This window comes from Staurois parvus, unplaced genomic scaffold (genome assembly GCF_062004578.1).
Source record: "Staurois parvus isolate SC_StPar_1 unplaced genomic scaffold, SC_StPar_1.0 ptg000027l, whole genome shotgun sequence".
Classification (NCBI taxonomy): domain Eukaryota; kingdom Metazoa; phylum Chordata; class Amphibia; order Anura; family Ranidae; genus Staurois; species Staurois parvus.
Window position 1 is genome coordinate 4,175,625 of NW_028317823.1, and position 26,270 is coordinate 4,201,894.

General features: G+C 42.8%; 1 protein-coding gene across 2 annotated transcripts in view; it reads right to left on the reverse strand.

Moving 5' to 3' along the window:
• Positions 1-26,270, reverse strand: part of LOC149471142 (cyclic nucleotide-binding domain-containing protein 2-like) — a 349,105-nt gene that overhangs the window by 152,173 nt on the left and 170,662 nt on the right. For both annotated transcript variants that reach the window (XM_089656547.1, XM_089656541.1), the window contains exons 8-9: positions 8,928-9,011; positions 1,901-2,046 (exon numbers count right to left, since the gene is read on the reverse strand). In XM_089656547.1, coding sequence (XP_089512673.1) covers positions 1,901-2,046; positions 8,928-9,011 — 230 coding nt within the window. The remainder of the gene's footprint in view (positions 1-1,900; positions 2,047-8,927; positions 9,012-26,270) is intronic.

The window sequence follows — 26,270 nt, forward strand, 5'->3', positions numbered from 1 at the left end:
GTAAAGTCAAAAAAGTGCAAATAAGTGCAATAATGATGTAAACTGGTAAATGGTGCTAAAAAATGGTTCATATAATCATTCCTGAATAATGTTAAAGTAATATGTTAAAGTAATAGTGCAGCGCTATAAATGCATGTTAACAATCATAAATGCATGTAAAGTCAACAAAGTGCAAATAAGTGCAATAATGATGTAAACTGGTAAATGGTGCTAAGAAAAAAATCATATAATCATTCCTGAATAATGGAATGTCCTTTGTGTGAGAGTACCAACTCAGAGAGTGCCTATGAATGGCACGTGTGGTTTATCCGTGACGAACAGTAGTGCATGAACTCGTGAAAGGTAATCCACCCTTGGGACGGGTGTGCACTCACCAGAACAAAATTATTAATGCGCATGGGTTATACTCATCACACATCTGGGGGTGCAGCGGTAAGCTGGCAGCTATGGGTTAGTCATCCTGCTTCATCCATCCATCCATCAGGGTGGGTGCCAAAATGGTCCTGTGGAGGAATTAGCTCAGCAAGATGGCCGCCGCACCTCAATGGCAGCAGCGTGGCATCAGTAATAGGGCTCCACCCAACGCGGTTCGTGTACCAACACGTTCTCAGGTGCCCCTGGACTAACCCATAGCTGCCAGCATACTGCTGCACCCCCAGATGTGTGATGTGTATAACCCATGTGCATTAATACTTTTGTTCTGGTGAGTGTACACCCGTCCCAAGGGTGGTTTACCTTTCACGAGTTCATGCACTACTATTCGTCACGGATAAACCACATGTGCCATTCATAGGCACTCTCTGAGTTGGTACTCTCACAAGAAGGACATTCCATTATTCAGGAATGATTATATGAACTTTTTAGCACCATTTACCAGTTTACATCATTATTGCTCTTATTTGCACTTTGTTGACTTTACATGCGTCTATGATTGTTAACATTCATTTATAGCGCTGCACTATTACTTTAACATATTACTTTAACATTATTCAGGAATGATTATATGAACCTTTTTTAGCACCATTTACCATTTTACATCATTATTGCACTTATTTGCACTTTTTTGACTTTAGATGAGTTTATGATTGATAACATGCATTTATAGCGCTGCACTTTTACTTTAACATATTTTTATTCTGGGACTGTTGCCAATACCCTGAGTGCTAGCTGCTACCTTCATATCTATACCTATATTTATATTTATCTTGTGTAATACCATTTTAGTAGTCTATATAATTTTACCAGTGCTCGCTTTATCATTATTTTTAATTTTGAGGTTACTTTATATATAGTCCACCTAGTGCATCCAATAAGCCTTGGTGAAAGAGTGCCTGAACAACTGAAAAACACTGGCTCTTCTTCTATTGATTATCTAATAAAAAAGTGACTCCTTGACCAATAGTATGGCACCCTTAATGCTTCTTACATGTTTTTATTGGTGTCTGCGTCTCCTTTATGGAGAAGAGGGAAAATCCCAAAATTTGAGTTCTCAGTAGAAATCTTCCAATGGGGACACATATTCTGGTAACATTTGTCTAAAAGGTAATTTTCCCTGGCTTTAGAGAGATTTCCACTCACTTTCTGCTCTGTCCACAGGAAATTAGGAGAAATCTTGCCAATGGGAAACAGATTCAAAAACCTGGGGGTTTTAACCCTTCCCTACTTTATCCAAAATAAAAAAAAGTTTGGCATTTAATATTCATCTAAAGACTCAGTAATCTAATAATGAAACTGTTGCAGGTACACATGAGTGGCAGGCAAGTGTGAGGAAAGCGGGTATTAAACAGGTATGGGCTTCTTACAAGACAACCCATCACATTGTTCTAAATGGATAAAGTGACAAATGCCATTTAAATAATTTGGTGTTTGGAATATCTAAGAGTGTAAAGGTGACAGGTACCTGTAGAAGGTGTGGACACAGATTCTGGGATTGTTGTAAGGAAGTTTATCAATGGGCCAACCACTAAGCAAATCAATGCTCTGCAACAGTTGCATATGATCTGGACCTTCCTGGGATTCGTTGCTCAGGAATATGTTTAAAAAATCCTGAAAAAAAAAAAAGGTTGTTGAATGAATTTCATGAAGTTTGAAACTTTGGAATCTGTAGGTGAGATAAACAAATGAGGAAATACATTGACTGAATAGGTATTTCTTTGGTCTTCACAGAAACAACAATGATTTCTTCTTTTAATCCAGAATTGTTAGGCCGCTAAACTTGTTTTGTTTTGTTTTTTGTCAATAGATTTTTATTGATTTTTCAAAGCATACAAAGTGTTCCAGCAAAGCAGAGACATAATAAGATAGCTATAGCATGTTAAACAAGATACAGAGAACAAAGCAGCACAAGTGATGGTAGTCCATAGGAATTCAGAATTCAAGTTATACAGTAATAATAGATGTTACAATATGTCTACGGTCACTGTTTATCATTTATTCATCCAGGTGGTCCATGATTCCAATTAGGAGTCAAAGGCCAATACTTTATTATTCCACAGCGCCAGACTGTGTTCATAGGAACGATGAAGTTTAGTGAGGGTATTAACCTCCGAAGGGTTAGAAGCATGCTGGGATTTCCATTGCTTGGCAATCTTGAGTCTGGCAGCTATCAATTTCCAGATTCAAGATGGCCAAGGCAGAGTTATGTGATATCCATACTCCTGTCACCTCTGAAATTATTTGGAATATTTTCTTCCAGTAGCTAACAATGCATTTACAAGACCATAGGATATGCAATAGGATGCCCGTTTGGCTGCAGCCACACCAACACAGCGGTGACTGAGAGAAAGAATTCTGGGCTAAGTGGTAGGGAGTTAAATATCAGCGAAAGGAACATTTTTTGGGTCAACTCCCAGTATTGAACACTGTGTGCAGCTGTGTAGACCACCTTAAGGACATCACTCCATTGTGCGACAGTTTATTTTACAGCTAAGTCCTCCTCCCATTGTAGGAAAGGTTTAGATTTGCAAAGGTCAGCTTTTCCTAAAGAGTATTGTAAATTAAAGAAATGCCTTTGTGTATGGGGGTTGGAGAGGAGCCAGGAGCTTTCCCGATTGGCAAGGAGTCAATAATTCTAATGATCTCAGACTCAGAGAATGAGGTGTTCAGCGTTGGTAGGTGTTCATCTGAGAAGGATGGAAGCTGTAACCGAGCCAAGAAGTCATCAACAGCCTGGGGAGTGGGCTGAGGGGTTTGGAGGTCTTCCTTAAAGATATATAAGGCACTATATACTCTGTAAAAGAGTTCACAATCTCATTGGAGTTGATGATCTTTTGATTGGTGGAGGAATGGAGAACTGACTTGTTTTTGAAGGTGCAAGTCCCAAGGTTGTCATAGTTATCTCTTTCTATAATGTATAGCAGAATGTATAGCAGGGGTCTCCAATCTACGGCCCATAGGCCACATGTGGCGCACTACAAGATTTTATCCAGCCCACAGCTGATATGCACAGTCTCTGCTCTGACGGAGACCCTGCTGTAAGAAGGGACTCTGATGGGAACTCATATGTAAGGGGGATTCTGATGGGGACCCTGATGTGTGGAATGACTCTGCTGTGGTCCCTGATGTAAAGAAGACCCTAATTGGGACCCTGATGAAAGGAGGGAACCTGATGGAACTGGAGGAAAGTTCAAATCTAACCTTTAAAAGTATTATTTTACTGAAAGGGTAGTTGGTGTCTGGAATAAACTTTCAGCAGAGGTAGTGAGCCAGTCAACAGTAAATGGCGTTACCCATGCTTGGGACAAACAGAGATCTATACTCAGACAAAAATGTTTCTATGATTTCTATGATATAAGGTGGACTTTGATAGGGACCCTGATGACGGGGACCCATTAAAATGAGAACGGTGCAGTCTGAATGTATTTTCTTCTACCTTTTTTAATATTTCAAGCTTATTTGAAATGTTTTTCTTTTGTTTTACTGAATTTAATTCTATGTTTTTCTGAATCATATCATGCTGATTGCAAAAAAAAGCTCAGAGTAAAACTTATTTATACAATTAAATTTTATTCACTCATTTACAAATATTTAGATATTTTTTTGCCCTAAAATAATATACAGTGTGGCCCTCATATCAAAACATTTGGGGACCAGCGCTATATAGAGGGTAATTTCCTACTACAAACATGAGGTCAGTAAAGGGTAAGGACAACTGATATACACATACTTATTCCAGGTCAGTGACTCGCCAAGTAGTGAAGAAAGTATGAGAAGGACAGCTGCAGAGCTTGCACTTCCCAAAACAAGTCAATCAGTAAAATTTTAATCAGTCAGCGAAATGTAACCATATATTTATTTTTCTTTGTTATGCTAAGTTGGTTTATGGCTGCAATTTCTATTGTCTAACTAATGGCCATAACAGTGATTTGGGTCTGCACCCAACCCTTTTTTAAAGCTAGCTATGTGCTGCCCCAGATGGGAGGGTTAGGGTTAACCTAGGTTCCCAGGTTTGCTGTTTAGTGAGCTTTTTGGGTCTGACCCACTGATCCTGGGGTTATAAAAAGGGACAGTGATCCAGAGCCAAGAGTCTTGCTGTGAATTCCTGGCCTGAAAGAGCATACTGTTACACCTTTCCAGACATCCTGGAACCTGTAGCAATGTAGGAAGCACCCAGGAAATCTGGGGTTCACCCCAAAGTCACCAGCTGCTGGACTATGCCAATACCAACAGACTTACCACTTTTGCAGGTATGCTGAGGCAGCACACAAGCCTGAATTAGGGTTTATGAATGTAGGGAAGAACTGCTCTTGTGTATGTTTAATTTTTCTATGTAGAACATTGAGACTTTGCTTTCTGCCTAGTCTGAAGTTCTTAAAGGTGTGCAATGCAAGTAACCAGCATATTTTACACTTAGTTCACTGCTGCGGGTCACTAGTCACATTGGGGTATGAAGATAGCACTTAAAGAGTCATCCTGGTGCAATATAAAAAGTGGTTACCAAGGATAGAGGAGGCTAACAGTCAGTCCAGCAGCCTGTCATTGCCGTGTGCCTGTTGCAGGTGGTATGGCCTCTAGCATCGAGGGAGATGTTGTTGGCACTCCTTCCACCATTGGTCTGTATCTCATAGCAATGAGAGCGGATCTGCACCGCTGAGGTTCCCACCCTGTACAGGGGTACGGAAGCTTAAAGTGTTACTAAACCCAGGACCCTGCATTCACTATATCTGGTCTCCCAAAGTACACAGAAAATGGAAATGCAATTATTTTACTAAATATAAACTTCTAAATTCCTTTTCTCATCAGCAGTTAGAGCAGTCTTGTGACTTCTATCAGTGTTTAGCAGAGTACTGGTTAATCTTGTAGGATGAGTTTTCTTTCTGCTCTAGAAGGATGCAGAACCCCTAACCCACTGTCTGGACAGTGCTGATTGGCCCTGTGCTAATCACATGCACTCTCCCAAGAAAAAAAAACCTATTAATACACACCAAACTAAGCATGTGCAGAGTGTCTCCACACGATATGTCTTATCAGGAGATAAGAGGGGGACACTGGAAGGAGGGGAGGATCAGAGAAGACATGCTTTACTGCATATATAGACTGATTTTACTGTTGTGGCTTTAGTAACAATTTAAGGTCTAATTTAAGTGCACATACTAAGCCACGCTAGGTGCACGGTGGGGCCCCATTCTGCTACCAGAAGACAGTTGTCATGCAAGTGTACATGGTGTACAATCATGCCTAAGAGCAGAGGCCTACTTTACAGTTGATTATTCCTTGATGGTGGCCTCAGCCTTGTCCCATGGCATTGATGAAAACGGCAGAATAAAGGTACCCCATGTCTAAAATAGAGTGATCCTGTTAAGGTGTCTAGCATAGCTCAGAAGAACCTATGACAGGGGCAATCCTCTTGTGTGACCCAGACTAGGTACCCAATGAAACATGGAGGAATGTTCCACCTGCCCGTCGCCCAGCCTTCAATTGGATCAAATATAAGGTATGTAATTAAAATGGAAAGATTTTATTTAAGCATTTCGTTAGTATGCTAATCAGGGGGAAATGAAGGAAGGAAAAAGTATAAGGAGATTAAACTTTAGCTTTATCAACTTTTACCCTTGGTTCATACCTATGCATTTTTTAGTGCATTTTACATTTTGCAGAAACGCACTACAGCCCATTTAACATTGTTTCCTATGGATCTAGTTCACATCTGTTCATTTTTTGCTGATGGGTCAGGGACATTTTTTCCAGCAGAAGACTGCGTTTTGCATGTAATAGACTTCAATGGACCTGCACCACAAACGTAAGCGTTGAGTTTTTGATGCATTTTTTTTGGCTAATAGGAAAGTATGACAGTTCTGTTAATGTAGTGTGACTTTGATGTGACTTTAATGCTACTTTACACTCACTGGCACTCAAGTAGTATCAAAGTAGCATCAAAGTCGCATCAAAGTAGTACAGGAGCCTTTATGTGTCCAAAGTTAGGGTTAAGGGCTAGGATTAGGGTTAAATGTTAGGGTTAGGGTATAGGACTTGGGTTAGGGTTAAGGGCTAGAATTAGGGTTAAATGTTAGGGTTAGGGTATAGGACTTGGGTTAGGGTTAAGGGCTAGTATTAGGGTTAAATGTTAGGGTTAGGGTATAGGACTTGGGTTAGGGTTAAGGGCTAGGGTTAAAGGTAAGGGTTAGGGTTAAATGTTAAAGATAAAGTCAGGGTTAGCAGTAATTGTTAGGGTTTACAGTAATTGTTAGGGCTAGAATGCTAACCCTAACAATTACAGCTAGCCCTAATAATTACCACTAACCCTAATGTTTTCTGCTAACCCTGACCCTAACATTTAATCCTAGCCCTTAACCCTAACATTTAATCCTAACCCTAGCCCTTAACCCCAACCTTAGTCCTTAACCCTAACATGTAACCCTAACCCTATCCCGTAACCCAAGCCTAACATTTACCCTAACCCTAGCCCTTAACCCTACCTGAGGACACATAAAGGTTCCCACACTACTTTGATGCTACTTTGATGCTACTTGAGTGCCAGAGATTGTAAAGTCGCATCAAAGTCTCACTACATGAAAAGAACTGTCATGTTTCCCTATTAGCCAAAAAAAAACCCCAATCAAAAACGCATATTCAAAAATGCAAAACACACCAGAAAAATGCATCAACTGCAGCCTGCATAGATATGAACCTAGCCTTACCCAAAATTTGGTCCAAGGATATATTTGTAAAATTGTAGTTGGTACATGACATTTGAAGCTCCACTGTATAACTGTCTAGTCTGTATGAACACACTGTCTAGTTTGTAAAGAAGTGAACAGTTTGTAGATGCTATATAAATAAATGCTTTTTTGTAGAAAAGTCGAAAAGTAATATAGAATATGTATAAGTACACTATTAGCTTCTACTGGAAAAATAACGAAGGTCTTTCCTGCAAGAATTAGACCATCTATTTAATGATTATATACTACTATAAAATGAACAGATTTAGAAAAAAACAGCCTCAGCTCCCATGAAGGACAAGAGTTCCTGGAACTGAAGTTTTTTTTTTCCCAAAAAAATCCTCTTTTTTGTAGAAGAAAATAAAATGATGAGCTAAGTCAATTGTATAACATTATGGTTCTAATCAATCTCTCATATTCTACAACATTTGCAGAAATGATTCCTTCGTTCTGAATATATTTTACCATTAATCACTTGGCAGGACTGAAATTGGTACTATAATGTATAATCAGAACATCATATTAAAATTATGCTGTGAATTACCGGGCTCGTATATTACTCAATGTAAACGAAGGAGGGTTTCATTACACGCTGTGTGATTTATTTCTGTGCAGTCAGAAAATTGAAAAAACTACATACTGAAGCACGTGTCATTGATATCTGCAGACAAGCTCGAGTGACATTTATTTACTGGTGACTTTCCACATGCTAATTCTGAGAAGTAACTAATAGCAGTGAAGTTCATCTTGTACTTTAAAGGCAATTATTTTGGTGTTAGTTTAATTCTGCAGTCAGTGGTGTGGATACATATTCAGTTACTTTATTCTTTTTCTACAAGTAGCTCAATAATGTTGTATTATCATCTTGATTTTAAATATTGTAATTCTAGTAATGGTCACCAGGGCTGTGGAAAAGGGAGTACCACCAGTCCTCCTGTACAGGGCCCAGACCAGCAGGGGGGCCCAGGAAGTTGGGTGAATAGGATGTGGGCAGGGAGGGTGATTGGCACAACAAGGGGCAGTTACTGGAACCGATCCCCTGTATGGCTCTCTCTGCAGCAGCTGAAAACCGTCTTCTTCTCATCTCCCTCCCACTGGTTTTCAGCTTCTGCAGAGAGAGCCATACAGGGCATCATTTGCAGTAATTCTCCCCCACTTCGTCATCACCCTCCCTGTGCACCATACGTTTCCCCCTGCAGAACAGACCCCCCTGTGTGCCCTCACAGTGCTGCCGGCTTCCCTCATCTTCTTTCCACTGGCAGCTCTAAGCACACAATAGGATCTTTGAGGATGTAGAGTGGGGGAAAGATTTGGTAAATATGTCGCATTTACCAGCCCCTTTGGTTCCTGAATGAACACAATGAGTGATCGGTACTGATCACTCACTGTGTCCACTTATAACTGAAGCATAGTAAAATGTGTTTTTTGGGAGGGGGGCCTTGTCAGGTTGCCTACATGGGGCCTCATGGTTTCTAACAGCAGCCCTGATGGTCACTGCAGCAGCAGAATGAGCAGCTTAGCCCAGCCTTCTCTTTTTTTGATCATTAGCTCAATCTTCTGATAGAAAGTTCCAAATTCTACTGCGGTCAACAGAGAGATATGGTCGGCCATGCCAAACTAGTTAGTCCACTCAAGACCACACTTGAACCTTATGGCATGTGTTCAGTTCCAGTGGTGGATACCTATATAGCGCTGATCCCCAAATGGGCTTCACTTGTGTGGCAGTAGAATACTGTTTTTATAGCTCTAAAATTTATTAAAAACACTTACCTGTTTAGATATGGCAAGCAATGAGACAGTGTCATGGCACACCACTGTGGCATTCCTCTTGGTATTAGTCAATATAGCTACATCCTAAAACACAGTAAGATAAAACATCGAGGAAATGTTTAAGAAAAAGAAAAGCATCATTGATAATGTGATAAGAGCAAAACATATAGCAAATTCAGTCCAAAGTTATTAGTTTATTTTATTTTTTTTAAGGAAGTGGTCTGTTATATCCCTGATACATATATTGGGAGTGAACCTTTTAAATGTAAGCAGAGGTGGATATAAAAGGCCCCCATTTAATCCAGTATCATTTCAAAAATTAGTTTATCAGTGTTTTCATTCAAGATTCAAACAACTATTGGATGTGTTTTTTTTTTCTTGTTTTTTATTTGTCCAAAAAATAAAACACCAGTGGATCATGTCAGACTTTTAAAGCTGTCATATGCACACTTTTGGGTTATCTCAAGGAGGCTAATTAGTCCTTCTAGTTATCTTGGCATATAGATCCAAGATTCTTTATGTTTTGGAGATGAAAAGGGGAAGGGGGGAGATTCCATAATTTAGCAAGAGACAAATGGGCAGGGCTGACACCACTCTGTGAACAAACATGCTGTGTGTTGTTGGCTACAACTAGAGGTCATTTCTTGATGATCAACAGATTTTTTGTTTTTTTTTGTACTTGCAGGGCCTTTAAAGGGATAAAACATAGGCAATTGCATGTATTGCATATATGTACTGCTACTATGTATGTTTTTCGCCCTAACCTACACTTAAACTGCTTGAGAATCAGCCTGTAATACCCCATCATTACCAGGCCATTTTTCAGTTATGTGATAGTTTGTTTGAGCTTGTTTGACAGTTACTCACTGGTGGAATGCTGTACCCAAATACAGATATCTCTTTTTTTTAGACAGATAGAGTTTTCTTTTGGTGGTTTATAATAACCACTAAGCTTTTTATTTTTTATTATATAAAAGGATAAACTTTTTGAAAAAATGTTTCCCTTATTTTCTGATACAAAAACATATCAAATAAAAATGCCAGGACAGTACAAAACCTGGACTGGATGGACTTTTGTCTTTTTTCAGCCCGACTAACTATGTAACTATGTAACCCCCCAAAGTGACCCTTTTTTGGAAAGTAGACACCCCAAGGTGACCTCATTTTTGCCACAATTTTTTTGTAAATAAAGAAACATACTGGTATTGTTGGGGTTAAATCATGGAGCTTGGTATTGGTGCACTTAATCCAATAAATGTAAAGGGCGTGCACAGAGGTAGTGAAGGGGTTACTGTACAGGTCCGATACAGTGGGATGATGAAGATGAATGAACTGCTGCTGATCTGGAACTAATTTTTTTATTATTTATTTATCACAGGTACTTATATAGCACCTAAAATAAACAAACGAGCGCAAGGTAACAATATATCAAAGCAGCTGGCATAAAAGGCGAACCTCTCAAACCTCCTAATCAATAAAACACAACAATATGCAGCGCTATGGTGTAAAATGCTTAAAAAAACAAAACAAATAATTAAATAGGTAAACACAAGTGAGACTCTACAGAATGCCAAATAACACAATGAAGTGGATAAAACGTCCTGATATGACGTATAAAGTGCTCAAGGTGATGAAATGAATTATATTAAAGTCCAAAACAGCAAAACGCCTTAAGGTGCAAATCCGTGATTCCTGTGATAGTAGATGTATATTGCACTAACCAGAATGTGCAATAAAATGCGCATTTGAGTAATTCAAACCACTCCTGGTCAACTGGATCTGGAACAGCAGGACTTTGTGGGTCATCTGGCAAACCTCAGCATGTCAGGCAACACTCAGCATACATCTCCAGAGACATGACATCCATCCAGCGGGGGGGGGGAACACTCACAGAGGTGCAGTATAACCAGGAACTTAACCTTGAGGGTTAGTGCAATATACATCTACTATCACAGGAATCACGGATTTGCACCTTAAGGCGTTTTGCTGTTTTGGACTCTAATATAATTCATTTCATCACCTTGAGCACTTTATATATCATATCAGAACGTTTTATCCACTTCATTGTGTTATTTGGCACTCTGTAGAATCTCACTTGTGTTTACCTATTTATTTATTTGTTTTTTTAAGCATTTTACACCATAGCGCTGCATATTGTTGTGTTTTATTGATTAGGAGGTTTGAGAGGTTCGCCTTTTATGCCAGCTGCTTTGATATATTGTTTTTTTAAGCATTTTACACCATTTTTTCATTCAATAGTTCCTCATTCCTCCCCTTTCCTTCACTGTAAGAAGAAAGGGCAGTCTTACCAATATAAACACTACACTGTTTACATGAGTGATAGTTGAGATTGGTTATCACAGCGACCGCATAGTAGAGGGTCATGCAAATCGGCAGTGCCTATAGAAGCCAACATTTGTATGTGGCTATACACATGTATACGTAAGTACTACCTATTGTCAGGGTCCTGTCCACGGCAGGTGTTCTGGAAGATATGGCATTTTTGCCAATACTCTACATGGCCGCAGAAGTACACATCAGCCTCAGTCTGGTGCCAGACAGCATTTATAAGGAGGCTCATCACTTCCTCTAGTTGCTGGATGATCTCTAGCTCCCCGTACCCTTGTGATTTCCTGTTACCGACTTGGCTTGCTCCTGGACCTGTCTACTCTGATTTACCCCTGATCTGACCTCGGCTTGGCTTACGGATACTCTCTCTCTCGCTCCTCTGTGAATGACCTCGGCTATCCCATCTGACTACAACCCCTCTGATTCCCACCTGGTACCTGACCTTGGCTTGAACCAACTACCCAGTAAACATCCAAATCCTGGAAGGGCTTGCATACCACACACAGGCGCCTCCTGTCTGCAGACCTATCCCCGTACACCAGCTGTGCTTCCTAGTGGACCACCAACCATCACTCCTACAGGCAACCTGTGCAACTTTGGGCCAGACTCCCCCTGTCCCACTCTCAAGGGAGTCCGGAACTTAGCCGCAAGGTGTCAAGGTCCTACCTTTTTCCTGTGGTTATGTTACTTCATGTGCTGGTGTCCATCTTGGATTCTGCTGTGCATGATGGGAGCCCTTTTATGCCTTCAGGTTTCTGTGGTCCATCCTCCAGAGGGGTGTGGCTGATGACATATAAGCCTGTGGCCCGCACATGCTCTTTGCACTTGTGTCTTGTGTCTTTGTGTTGCTGTTACTCTGTTCTGACTCTCGTGACTCTCCTGGTATCTGATTCGGCTTGTCTTGACTATTCTTTGTGTTCTCCTTTGATCTGACCCTCTCTCGGTTGCGGAGAATAAGGCCATGGAGGAGTACGTGGTGGATGCGCTTTCCCGGGGGCACATTCGTAAGTCTACTTCCCCAGCAGGAGCGGGGTTTTTTTTTGTAAAGAAGAAAGGTGGGGAATTGAGGCCCTGCATCGATTATAGGGGTCTCAATCGGATTACCATTAAAAATGCATATCCTATTCCTTTGATTTCTGAGTTATTCGACCGCCTTAAGGGAGCAACGGTCTTTACCAAACTCGACCTTAGGGCGGCGTACAACCTCGTACGGATCAGACAGGGGGATGAGTGGAAGACCGCGTTTAACACTAGAACTGGGCACTACGAATACCTGGTGATGCCCTTCGGATTGTGTAACGCGCCCGCGGTCTTTCAGGAATTCATAAACGATGTCCTTCGTGATTTGTTGCAGCAATGCGTAGTGGTTTACCTGGATGACATCTTGGTTTACTCTACCTCCATGGAGTCCCATGTCCAGGATGTTAAGCAGGTGCTGCAACGATTGCGTGAGAACGGACTCTTTTGTAAACTCGAGAAGTGCGAGTTCCATCGATCCCAGGTTGCCTTTTTGGGCTACATAATTTCCGCGGAGGGATTTTCCATGGACCCTCAGAAGGTTGCGGCAGTTCTGCAGTGGCCTCGTCCCAATGGTCTTCGGCCCATTCAGCGCTTTCTGGGTTTTGCCAACTACTATCGGAAGTTCGTCAGGAACTTCTCCACATTGGCAAAGCCTCTCTCTGACCTAACCAAGAAGGGGAGTAACCCTCACGAGTGGCCATCCGAGGCCATCAGAGCTTTCGAGGCTCTGAAAGCTGCCTTTGCTTCGGCTCCGATTCTTTCGCATCCCAATCCTGGGTTGCCCTTCGTCCTCGAAGTTGATGCTTCCGAGACGGGAGTAGGGGCTCTCCTGTCTCAGCGTCGGTCGCCCGATGGACCCCTACTTCCCTGCGGGTTCTACTCCAGGAAGCTTTCCTCGGCTGAGTGCAACTACCAGATTGGAGATCGGGAGTTGTTGGTCATCATTCTGGCTCTCAAGGAATGGAGGCACCTGCTCGAGGGTTCCGCGGTTCCGGTCCTCATTCTTACCGATCACAAGAACCTGACTTATCTTTCGGAGGCCAAGAGATTGACACCCCGCCAGGCCAGATGGGCTCTGTTCTTGTCACGCTTCAACTATGTGGTTTCATATTTGCCTGGTTCCAAGAATGTCAGGGCTGATGCGTTATCACGGCAATACTCTGAGTTGTCCAGGGAGGACTCTGAGCCAATCTCACTTATACCTCCAGATCAGATCCTGGCTGCCATTCGCACCAGTCTGACCTCTCCCCTTGGGGAGCAGATTTTGGCGGCTCAAACTGATGCTCCTCCCGGGAGGCCAGAGGGTAGATGTTTCGTACCCGAGGGATTGCGCACCCGCCTGCTGCGTACCTACCATAACGCCAAAACTGCCGGGCATCCAGGGAAGAACCAGCTGTGTTGGGTCGTCTCTCGCTTATTCTGGTGGCCAACCCTCCGTGCCGACATTGCCTCTTATGTAGCGGCATGTTCGATCTGTGCCCAGAATAAGTCTCCACGGCATCTCCCTTTGGGTCTTCTGCAACCCATTCCCAATGGGGAGCGTCCTTGGTCACATCTAGGGATGGACTTTATTGTAGACCTCCCGGTGTCTCGGGGTCATACGGTCATCCTCATGATCGTCGATCGGTTTTCCAAGATGTGCCATTGCATTCCACTCAGGAAATTACCCACAGCGCAGGAACTGGCCACGGTCTTTTCCAGGGAGATTTTTCGCCTACATGGGTTACCTAAGGTGATTGTCTCAGACCGCGGGAGTCAGTTCGTGTCCAGATTCTGGCGTGCCTTCTGCTCCCAGTTGGGTATTAGTCTCTCCTTTTCATCAGCCTACCACCCGCAGTCCAATGGGGCTGCGGAGCGTTCCAATCAGGCCTTAGAACAATTCCTTCGGTGTTATATTTCAGACCATCAGGATGATTGGGCCGTACTCCTGCCGTGGGCAGAGTTTGCCAGGAACTCGGCGGTCAACTCCTCCACCGGGATGTCTCCCTTCATGGCCAACTATGGGTTTCAACCCGCGGTATTACCTGAGAGGTTCTCACCACAGGACATTCCGGCTGTGGAGAACCATCTTGCTGCCCTGCGTTCTTCTTGGGGGCAGATCCAGAGGGCCTTGAGGGACTCAGCTCAGCGCCAGAAGTTCCAGGCTGATCGCAGACGGTTGCCCGCTCCTTCATACCAGGTCGGCGATCGGGTGTGGTTGTCTACTCGCAACCTCAATCTTCGGGTGCCCACACCCAAACTGGCTCCCCGTTTTGTCGGTCCTTTCCGCATTCTCCGCAAAGTGAATCCGGTGGCCTATGCACTTGCCCTTCCGTCTGGGATGCGGATCTCCAATATCTTTCATGTTTCCCTGTTGAAACCTCTGATCTGCAATCGCTTCACTACCTCTCTTCCTCGGCCCCGTCCTGTCCGGGTTGACGGTCATGAGGAGTATGAGGTGAGCCGGATCCTGGACTCTCGATTGGTGCGCGGTCAATTACAGTTCCTGGTTCATTGGCGCGGTTATGGTCCCGAGGAGCGTTCCTGGGTTCCTTCCGCGGATGTCCATGCTCCTGCCCTCCTCCGCGCTTTTCATACCCGCTTTCCTCAGAAACCTTTTGTTGAGCCGCGGAGGGGGAGGGGCCCTTGAGGGGGAGGTACTGTCAAGGTCCTACCTTTTTCCTGTGGTTATGTTACTTCATGTGCTGGTGTCCATCTTGGATTCTGCTGTGCATGATGGGAGCCCTTTTATGCCTTCAGGTTTCTGTGGTCCATCCTCCAGAGGGGTGTGGCTGATGACATATAAGCCTGTGGCCCGCACATGCTCTTTGCACTTGTGTCTTGTGTCTTTGTGTTGCTGTTACTCTGTTCTGACTCTCGTGACTCTCCTGGTATCTGATTCGGCTTGTCTTGACTATTCTTTGTGTTCTCCTTTGATCTGACCCTCTGTTGCTGAACCCGGCTCGTGACCTGTGATTCTCGTCTGCTGTCCTGTACTGTTCTGTCCTGTTGTTGTTGACCCCGGCTTGTCTGACTACTCTTTTGTCTCTTCCACCAGCTACACGCCATTGGCGGCGGCCATTACCGCAGCTGAGGTGTCTCGGGGGCCGCGACCTGGTTCCTGGCTGCGTCAAGTCCATCCCCACCATCAGGGGCCCTGGTGAAGGGCAGCCTGGGACTTAGACTCCGCGCCCTGAGGGACTTTGGTCTGTGGGTGGTGGTTGTCGTCAGCCAGTGCGTTACATTGTTAGGCCTGCCTGTCCGTTCCTCAGCTCCTGTCCTGACACAAGGGAAGCCCTCTCTCCATCGTCCACCATCACCAGGTACGTGATACCTATTGTGAGAACTAGCATCAAGGGTAGAGTCTTTTAAAGCACAAAGCCACTTGCTTCCTTCTTTTTAAGGGCATTTTTATCCAATTTTATTTAAAGGAAAGTTCCACACAATACTGGTTTCCCACGCAGGGATATCCACCATCAATACAAATGAAACAAATATTTAGCCTCATGGCTCTCTGAGGTATACAGCCCCTGGCTGCTCTGGCTCCCACCTCTCCTAGGTGGAGCTCTCCTGACTCCTGGGCAATGACCTCCTGTCTGCCGGGATGGAGCCCAGAAGCCTAGTCAGGTCATTCTTTAAAGCCTAGTCAGGTCATTCTTTAAAGCCCTGCACACACCTGTACAATTATTATGCTGGGGATTAAGAAAACCTGGACCCAGGACTAGGAGATTTCATCCCTCCCAGATCACTTTGAAATCTACAGGCTCCAGATCCCAAAACAGACTTTAGGAACAAACGAGGAAACTGAAAAGCCAGTTTCCTCTGCATTAAATAAACCCACTGGAGCCCCTAAACCTGTTTAGTTGAGAATCCTGGGGTATAAACTTGATTCTCACAGTGACAGTGCTCAGAACTGCCGCACTATATACACGTCTATGCACACGGATGTACAACTCTGGATGTAGACTGAGTTGTATGCCATATACATTTTCGTGTCTACGTTTGTATACGTTGTACATGCATATAGTTGGTTACTTCAACTGACCTTAATACGTGGCTGTAGGTAGGACCTGTGGGCTCCCTGGTGGGGAAATATACCAGACGTAGTGCTATACACCCAGCTGCATGAGCCCTTATATGTCCATAGTGATGGACTGTGTACATTATTTATTGTAGTAATATGTGTTCTAGACTTATGTACCTGTGTCTGTAATTTGTCTGCAAATTCTTTACTCATAGTTCAGGAGCAAAAGAACTTTTATAAATAAAGAATTACAGAGAACAAAGATCAAACAGGCCAGATATCATCGCAGTTAGCAAAAAGAAGAAAGATTTTGACTAATCTGGATGATACAGACGCGGCTGACATTAAATAAGTAATACTAACTGAGCAAGATCATATACAACCCTCTACTACTTATATGAATGAGTAATTTTAAAAACTGCGTCATGTCACTGAGAGGGGCTGAACAAGTATTTCATTATTTAGAATAGCTTTGCATACAGATGGATGCAAAGTTTAACCAAGTTTGATATCAAGAATTCCCTTTTTTAGAACTTGGTTTCCATACATACTCTTTAAAGTGTATGCGTTTTTTTCCCCAAATTTTTTTATCACCATATAACAAACTGATTACAGCAGGTGTCAGAATGTATCATGTGATGAATGTGCTTGGGCCGACTATAGATAGTGAACGTTCCACTTTAAAGCTGAATAAATATAGATAAGGGATATACAGTATTTTAGCTGCCTATCCAGTTTTGAGATTAAAGTGTTACTAAACCAATGCAATTATTATAGTAAATATTATTATTATTATTATACAGGATTTATATAGTGCCAACAGTTTGCTCAGCGCTTTACAACATAACGGGAGACAATACAGCAACAATACAGTTCAATACAAGAGGGATAGGAGGGCCCTGCTCCTTGGAGCTTAAAATTTAGGATATAAACTGATATATACCTTTTTCTCATCAGCATTTAGAGCAGTCTTGTGACTTCTTTCAGTGTCCAGCAGAGCATTGCTTAAAGCTTGCAGAAGGAGTGTAAATTAATCTCTAGGAGGATGCAGGACCCCTGACCTCTGTCTAAGCAGTACTGAATGGCCCTGTGCTGATCACTTGCACTCTCCCAAGAAAAAAACACCCTCTCTAGCAATAACAATAAACTGAGCATGTGCGTGTGGCTACGGTATCAGGCGGTGTTATTAGGTGGACATCTGAACAAGAGGAGGGGCATAGAAAACAGGATCAAACTGCCTTTTTACACAATACAGAAGGATTAACCCCTTAGGTTCCACAGTGAGTATAACAAGCATGCTATAAAGCATATACAGACTGATTGTACTGTTGTGGGTTTATTAACACTTTAAAGCAGTCAACAGATGGTTCAGCAGGGACTGTCCAAATTTCAATCCATCTATGGCTGTTCCCGCTTGACAGAAATTGATCCAATGAACAACTTCTGCTGACAGCAATTGTTGGAAAACTTTTGTTGATCAGCAACTGCTGCTGCTGCTGACCAGTGTATTTTAACAGCAAAGGAGTCCCACTGTCAGAACAGAAAGGCACAATAGAGAATGTTCCTTCATCCACTTGGCATGTGTGGATTGGGGAACCCATTCGTTTTTGTTTTTCAATCAGCCCTTGACTAATTAGTCTCTTTAACCATTTAAATGGTTAAAAAGACTAATTAGTTGCTAAGATTGCTTTTACATGATAGCCGACTGCCAGCTGAAAAAAATCATACCTGGATGATGCCTATAGCTACAGGCATCATCCCGGTATAACCGCTCAAAGTCCAGGGACGTACCAGTACATTGCTGGTCCATGTTGGGAATATATGTAATAGCAGAGAACACATATGATGAATCAGGTCTCTAGATCAACATTAACGCAATTCATTCTTTTTTGTAATGCCCATGTTGAGGGTTAGGCCCAAACAGGTTTTAACTTCAGAAACCGTGATAGGTTTCCATGTGAATTGTCTGTCAAGAGCTGAATTTGGGTGGGTGGCCATGTATTGTTGTGCATCTAAATTGCTTTGGCCCACAATCAATTGGTACAAATCTTCCGTGAAAAACAGTGGAGGGGTTAAACGCTAGTGCTGGCAGTGAACAAGGCTGATCCTGCTAACACTGCATTTTTTGGGGACACTATAAAAAGGAGGCACTAGTATAGTTCTGTTTGTGATTATTATATTAATCCGTACAAACACTATACTAGTAATGGGGGTGATCAGCGACCTATAGCGTGAATGTGACAGTGTGCGGGCAATCTAACGCTAGCTGACCCTAGCTGGGAGGGGCACTTACAGACCCGGACGCTATCTGATGTCGCTAGTGGCAGGAATACAGTGATCAGTGAAAAATTCTATATACTGACACTGTATTAATGGCACTTGCTGGGTGACGGGTGATAAAAGGGTTAATAGGGGCAATCAGAGGGTTCAATATGCTTTATCTAAAGTGTGTGCGTAAAATGTAATGCTTTTACTCACAATGCGGTGTTCTCTCTTCTCCCCCTGGACCGACAGGAGGGGCAGCCAGGGGTGCAGGTGCATTCACACCCCAAAAGAGAAAACAACATAAGGGTTTTAAATGGTTTGCCCAGAGCCACTGGTCGCCCACACTTTGCGGGCAGGAGGTCGGCAAGTAGTTAACAAAAAATATCTTAAAATTTTTTTTTAAATAGTTTTTTTTTTTACTTTTTTAAACTATTTTTTTAAATACTTTTATCAGAGTGGTACAATATTACCATAGAAACATTTCACTACTTTGGGGGAGGGTGATCAGTATTTTTTTTTTTTTTTTTACACTTTGCAGGAGCAATATAGATTATTGTTCCTGCAATGCAAAGCTTGCTTTGAACTGTCATGAATGGGTTAAGTTCACGACAGTTCAAATTAATAGTGATCTGTGATTGGCTAGAGCTGGTCCATGGTACAGGGTGCTGTGATTAGCCCCAAGTACCATGTGACAGCTGTGGGCCAAACACAGATTACCGGGAAGAGAAGCAGCCCCGTTATGAATCAGATTGATTACTTTGCTAACATTGTGATCATGTGGTTGCATTGCGATCACAGAATCACTGGGTCCCGTTTCCCCAGTATCTTCATTCCGCTGTGTCTGGTGGACACAGCGGTCGCGGGTGGGGAGCACAGCGTCCCACTGTGTTAGTACAGCCAGAGCGGCATACCAGTACACCGCTTTGCCTGTAGCTGCCGCCCATCCACAGTACCATGCGGGCTGGAGGTCGGCAAGCGGTTAAATGTAATAAATAGATGTAAAAAAAATTATATATATACTTAGAGTGTTACTAAACCCACAACCATAAAATCAGTCAGTATATGCAGTAAAGCATGCTTGTTATACTCACTGTGGAACCTAAGGGGTTAATCTTTTGCACTGTGGGAAAAAGATGTTTGATCCTGTCTTCTCTGATCCTCTGCTTCTTCCGCAGTCCCCAATCCATCTGCTAATAGAACAGAGCCTTGGGGGGAAGCTGCACATGCTCAGTTTGGTGTGTATTGCTAGAGAGGTTTTTTTTTTCTTGCGAGAGTGCAAGTAATTGTCACAGGGCCAATCAGCACTGTCCAGACAGAGGGTCAGGGGTCTTGCAGCCTCATAGGACAGGCAGAGCAGAACGAAAACTCCTCCTGCAAGATTAACCAGTGCTCAGCTGGATATAAGGTACAAGACTGCTATATCCTTCTGATGAGAAAAGGTATTTAGCAGTTTATATTTAGTAAAATAATTGTATTTCCATGTTGTGTGTACTGTGGGAGACCAGATATAGTGAATGCAGGGTCCTGGGTTTAGTAACATTTTAATACTCATGGCCTGATTATGTAAATTCTAGAAACTTTGTTTCCAAGTACACAATTTTTCAGTGCCTGCACCTGCCACTCGGATATAACAGAGGACCTGTCCACTTAATTTTCACAACCATACTACGCTCCACGACCAAACAAAAAGATCACCTACTGGGAGCAAAAGTGCTTTACACCATTCTTACATGTAGAAATTCAGAAATGACTAACAAAGCAAAATGCTGATAATATATTTGCTTATATAAACCATATTTCAATGTCAGTAAGTAATGTTGCGCATAGACTGGTGGCACATCTACGCATGTGCGGTGGAGTTCTGCGCATTTACACAAATGCCCCTATTTCTGATAGCTGAGCACTATAGAAGCCCACTGCATTATTACGTATACATAGGCAGATTTGAGCATGAACATAAATGTTGCGGGCCACTATAGTACTTATGTACCAAAAATGTTGTGTTTGCGCACACTTCTGCTCTGTGCACAAGTTGCATCATGCTGCACTTGTGCACCTTTGTTACTACCTCCTGGTATTGCCATGTCACCTCTATCCCAGCCTAGGCCAGCACAAAATCAATAAAAAGGTAAATATTATTTATCTTTTGCATTTATGTAAGAGGGAAGGGGAGGAACAGAAAAAAAAATGTTGCTTTACTGATTAAAGTGCTTTAAAGGGGCCACCAGCCAGGGAATTGGGGACACAGGGTACATCTATGGATAAATCCATGGACACTTTAAAAGTAGGAGCAGCCTCCTGAAAGTAGGGACTGTCCCTGAAAACTGAGGATGTCTGTTCACTTTACTGTTGGAGCAGGTTCTTTCCTCGGGCCCCTTCTCTTCTCCATCTACACCTCCTCCCTTGGCCAATTGATACACTCTCACAGCTTCAACTACCATCTCTATGCCAACGACACGCAAATCTATATCTCTACCCCTCACCCCTTCAGTCTCCGCCCGTATCACAATCCTACTGAGCGACATACCTGATTGGATGTCACTCCACTTCCTCAAACTAAATCTTTCCAAAACTGAGCTACTAGTTTTCCCCCCAGCCTGCGCCCCCCTCAACTTTCCCATCAAGACCAACAACACCAACATCAGTCCCACCCCTCAAGCCAGAGTACTAGGTGTCATCCTTGACTCCAATCTGTCCTTCCAGCCCCAGGTCCAATCACTGACAAATTCATGTAGACTCCACCTCCGCAACATCTCCAAATAAGGCTAACCCTGGAACCACTAAGCAACTCATTCACTCCCTTATTATTTCACGCCTTGACTACTGTAACTCCCTCCTGATCGGCTTACCTCACCGCAGGCTATCCCCGCTTCAGTCTATCTTGGATGCTGCGGCCAGACTCATCCACCTTACAAACTGCTCCATATCTACCACCCCCCTCTGCCAATCCCTCCATTGGCTTCCGATTGCCCAACGGATAAAATTCAAAATGCTAACATTGACGTATAAAGCTGTTCATAATACTGCCCCAAACTACCTCACAGATCTAGTATCCAAATACCACCCAAAACGTACTCTTCGCTCCTCACAAGACCTCCCACTATCTAGTTACCTGGTCTCCTCCTCCCATGCCTGTCTCCAGGACTTCTCCAGGGCTTCCCTCATCCTCTGGAACTCCCTACCCCAATCCATCAGACTATCACCTACTCTCCTCACCTTTAGGCGCACCCTGAAAACCTATCTCTTCAGGGAAACCTACCCCGCCCTCAGCTAATTACTGAACTCCCCCACTCTTCCTACCACTCCATCCCCCACAGCTATTTCCTCCTGTACCACTATTCCCTCCCTCCTAGATTGTAAGCTCCAATTAGCAGGGCCCTCGAACCCCTCGCGTATTGAATTGTATTGTTACTGTACTGTCTCGTGTACTGTCTCCCATTATAATGTACAGCGCTAAGCAAACTATTGGCGCTATATAAATCCTGTATAATAATAATAATAAAAAAGGTATATGTAAATCCAGTCACTGAAATGCCATATACGCTTTACTATGTTAATATTCCATACATTTTAATCTGCACCTGTTAATAAACTGAAATTTGTTGGTCCTGCCATAAAAGTATTTATTCAGGGACTTCCTGTTATACGGTGACAACGATCTCTCCTTGTTTCCAATTGTTCTCCTGCATTGTCCCCTTGTCCCACAGGCTACAAGTGGCCATTTCAAAGCACATTAAGCAGGCATGGTCTACTGTTATCGCCATCAGGAACCTATCCTAAGAAAGGCCATGCAGTCACCATTGGAGTGCATGTAGAACAAGAAGTGTTTGCAAAGAGACCGAAGGAGATCAACAGCCCTGAAATTCCACCAAGGATGAAAAATGGTGAAAACAACAATTTTGGAAAAAAAAAACAAATGTCAATTGATTATGAAACACCATTCACTGGCTCACATCTACTTAAAGCCGGCCATAGGCGGAGCAATTTCTTTCCTGCAACCATGAGTCACAGAAAAAGAAAATCACTCAATTTCTCCATAAACATGGTCATTGTTGATGGGGGAATCCCTCCTGTGGAGCTATTATATTCTCCCAATATAGGGGTCTCATCCTCCCCAGGATGCTAGTGGCTATAATAGCCACTAGCATTAATTGCATGTAAACTCCAACAGGCTGGTTGTACCTAAGTTGATTGATCAAACAATTTGGGTACATTCAGCTTTCTCATGCATAGTTTGAATTCGAGCCATCTATGGACAGCTTAACTATCACAACATTTACATTCATATGTTTTATCACTCCCTTGTCTGATCACTCTCTGCCAATGTAAAGGTGCCATAAGTAGCACTCTCTTCCTTGGGCATTTTCTGGGAGTTGTTTAGAATGATTGTTTTTCTATCTTGACATTAATTAATGGCCTCACACATTTTTAATTGGTTTAAGTAAATTAAGGAGTTTGAGAACATTAGTAACTATGACAAAGGAATGTTAATTAGCCCTCAGACTTAAATTAATGGAAAAGATACTCTGTTTTGGCTAATAGGGTAGATAAATCATACAGGTTATAATATGCAGAAAGAGACATATTTGTATTATTCAGAATTCCATTCAATTGCAAATATTCATGAAAATGTCATTAGCACACATGATCAAAGCTCAGGGTAATGTCATTCCTTTTTACCTGGCAAAGTTTATTCATCATGAATCAGGAAAAGACATTGACCAGGACCTTTTTAAGAAGATGACACAGTGGCTTGGTGTGTATAATCTTGCTTTGCAACTTTTGGGTCCAGTTACCAGCAGTGCACCATCTCCATGTAATTTATATTTTTTTGATGGGGCTCAGTCTGATATAAAAGCTTATAAACTGGGGCGCATGCGCCTAGGCTGAAGATGGCAGTCGCACATTAATCCCACTACGCTTCACCGCTCTCTCTTCCAGTTCCTCCGGAGCTCACGTTAGCTAATTGCTGCAGAGGAGCATCAGTATCGGACTCCATATCGTTTGCAGATCCTCATGGGCATCAGAAGTACCCTGCATCACCCTCCAAGCAGTTGCGTCCTATACATATGGATAAGTATGTGTCGTGGGCCGCATCCCTGACCTCGTGTGATCACGCATCCCCGATGGCAGAACCGGATGATCCGTCGGGTCGTGAGGCGGAGGTAACACACCACTCTGCTTTGTCTCCTCCTTCCTCTATCCCATATCTCACAGCAGACATTCTGGATGATAAGTTACATAGCCTTCTGCAAAGTCTGTCCCATACTATATCTGCGGCAGTGGGGAAAATAGCACAGGAACTCAGAGGGGAGATAGCATTGGTGGAAGAACGTACAGACCACTAGAAACCACATTTGATGATCTGGTGCAGGACGTACATGTACTGGAGGAAGATAATCATATTTTAAAACATCAGATGTCCCAGTTACAATCCCTTCAAGAAGATTTGGAGAATAGGGAGCGGAGACAGAATCTCCGAATACGCGGCATTCCTGAATCTGTAGGAGAAGCTGATCTGCAAGATTATCCACAGGGTCTGTTCACTGCATTGGCCCCAGCAGTTCTGGACATAGATTGGCTAATGGACAGGGCCCACCGCTCTCTTGCCCTGAAACCACCACTGGGCGCGAGACCAAGAGACATCCTTGTCCGGTTTCATTACTATGATAGCAGGGAGTCTTTGCTGAATTCCACACATAACACTGCCTCGGTTGTATTTAGAGGGGAAAAAATTTCAAATCTATAGTGATCTGTCCCATATCACATTGCTTAAGAGATGAACACTTCGTCCACTTACTCTTCACCTACAGAAGCATCGCATTATATACAGATGATGCTTTCCATTCAGATTAACAGTAACCAAGGATGGCACTCAACACACAATCAGAGATCTTCAAGAAGGAGAAGCATTACTGCGTAACTTAGACCTACCTCCTCTCTCAGATGAAGCCTTAGCTTACCCCTACCCAAACCAAGAGCAGCCAACACTCCTAAGAAGTTGTGTACACCGGCAAGATCCAAAAACAAGATGCCTCTCAATTCCTCAACGGTCTCCTGCTTCCCGGTTATCTTCTGTCATCTGAAGATGCAAAACGCAGCTGGTGCCACTTAAGACTTAACGTCTATTGATATGTCTTGCCCGAAAATTCGGATATCTCCTTATGGATAAATCCGACACCCTATCGGGATCTTTTCAGATAATGTCCTGTTATTTGCTGTTTATTTTGAAAGAGAAGTCACCGCCTGACTTTCACCCTCCCTATGTTGTCCTCAAACATCTACAGCTATTGCTGTAGATGCCTGGGCAGCCTAGGCTGTTCAGGCCTCCTCCATATTTTGGTTTCATATTATGTTTGCAAATCTTTTTTGGATCTGTTTGTTCTGTGTTTGCTAGTTTTATTGCAACGCACTGGATGCGTCTTTCTCAGTCAATGTTTTTTGTGTTATTCTTTGTTAGAACAGCATGGTTTATTTGTCATGTTGCCCTGCATACACTTGCTTCATGTTCAGATTACACCAACATGTCTTTACGACTATACTCTTGCAATATTAAAGGTTTAAATTCAATGAGGAAGAGGTCGATAGCTCTTAGGGAATTCCGTCAGTCTAAGGCTGATATTATCCTTATGCAGGAAACATATTTCAAAAAGGGAAGCTCATTTAATTTTGCCCTCAGATATTTTCCTATAGCATACTCCACTATAGATAGCACAGGTAAAGCTTGGTGTCGCTATTCTCATCAAGAAAGGCTGCCCTATCCGGGTGGTATCCTCGGTACTAGACACACAGGGCAGATTTATACTACTGCAATGTCACTATGGTGATGTCTGTATTACAATTATTAATGTGTATGCTCCAAATACTAATCAATTGGTGTTCTTTAGAGATGCTATCTCCCCGCTTTCAGCTTCTTCACACCCCTTTGCGATTATTAGAGGAGACTTTAATTCATCCATATCAGCTGCACGTGATAGGAGATCCTTTTGAAGCCAATTGCCCTTAAAACATGTTTTGAAACAGTCTACATCCTTCCGTCAATGGATCAGAGGACATAAGCTGTTTGATATTTGGAGAATACAACATCCGAGTGCTAAACAGTTTTCGTTCTTCTCTCCAGTGCACCACATCTACACCAGACTAGATTACCTTTTGCTTTCAACCCCCCCTACTTAAACAAACAGTTAGCTCCGATATTGTCCCCAGCTCCTGGTCAGATCATTCTTTTTTGGCTTTAGATCTGTTTCTAGATTGACCAAATTCTCACACTTGCCATTGGCGCCTGAATGACACACTTCTATGTCAAGCAGGTGTCAACACTTCTATTTCAAAAGCATTGTGTGAATTTTTTTAAGTTAATACAGGATCTGTGTCAGCATTCTCAACCCTGTGGGAAGCCCACAAAGCGTTTATTAGGAGTCTCTTTATAATGGAAAGCTCATGTCTTAAGAAGTCCATGCTCCAACAGAAAACTGACCTTATGAACTAATTATCTTGAGCGGAAAAAAAACGTATCTCTTCACCCTCTTTGCCTAAACTTCAATTAGTGGTACAACTTAAAGATCAACGTAAGACACTTGAGGCTAGCTCTATAGTGAAGAAACTGCTATGGATGAAACAGAAGTTTTATCAATACGCTAATAAACCTCATAGGATGTTGGTTAATAAACTGAAAGCACATTTGACAACTTCTGCTCCTGAATTTT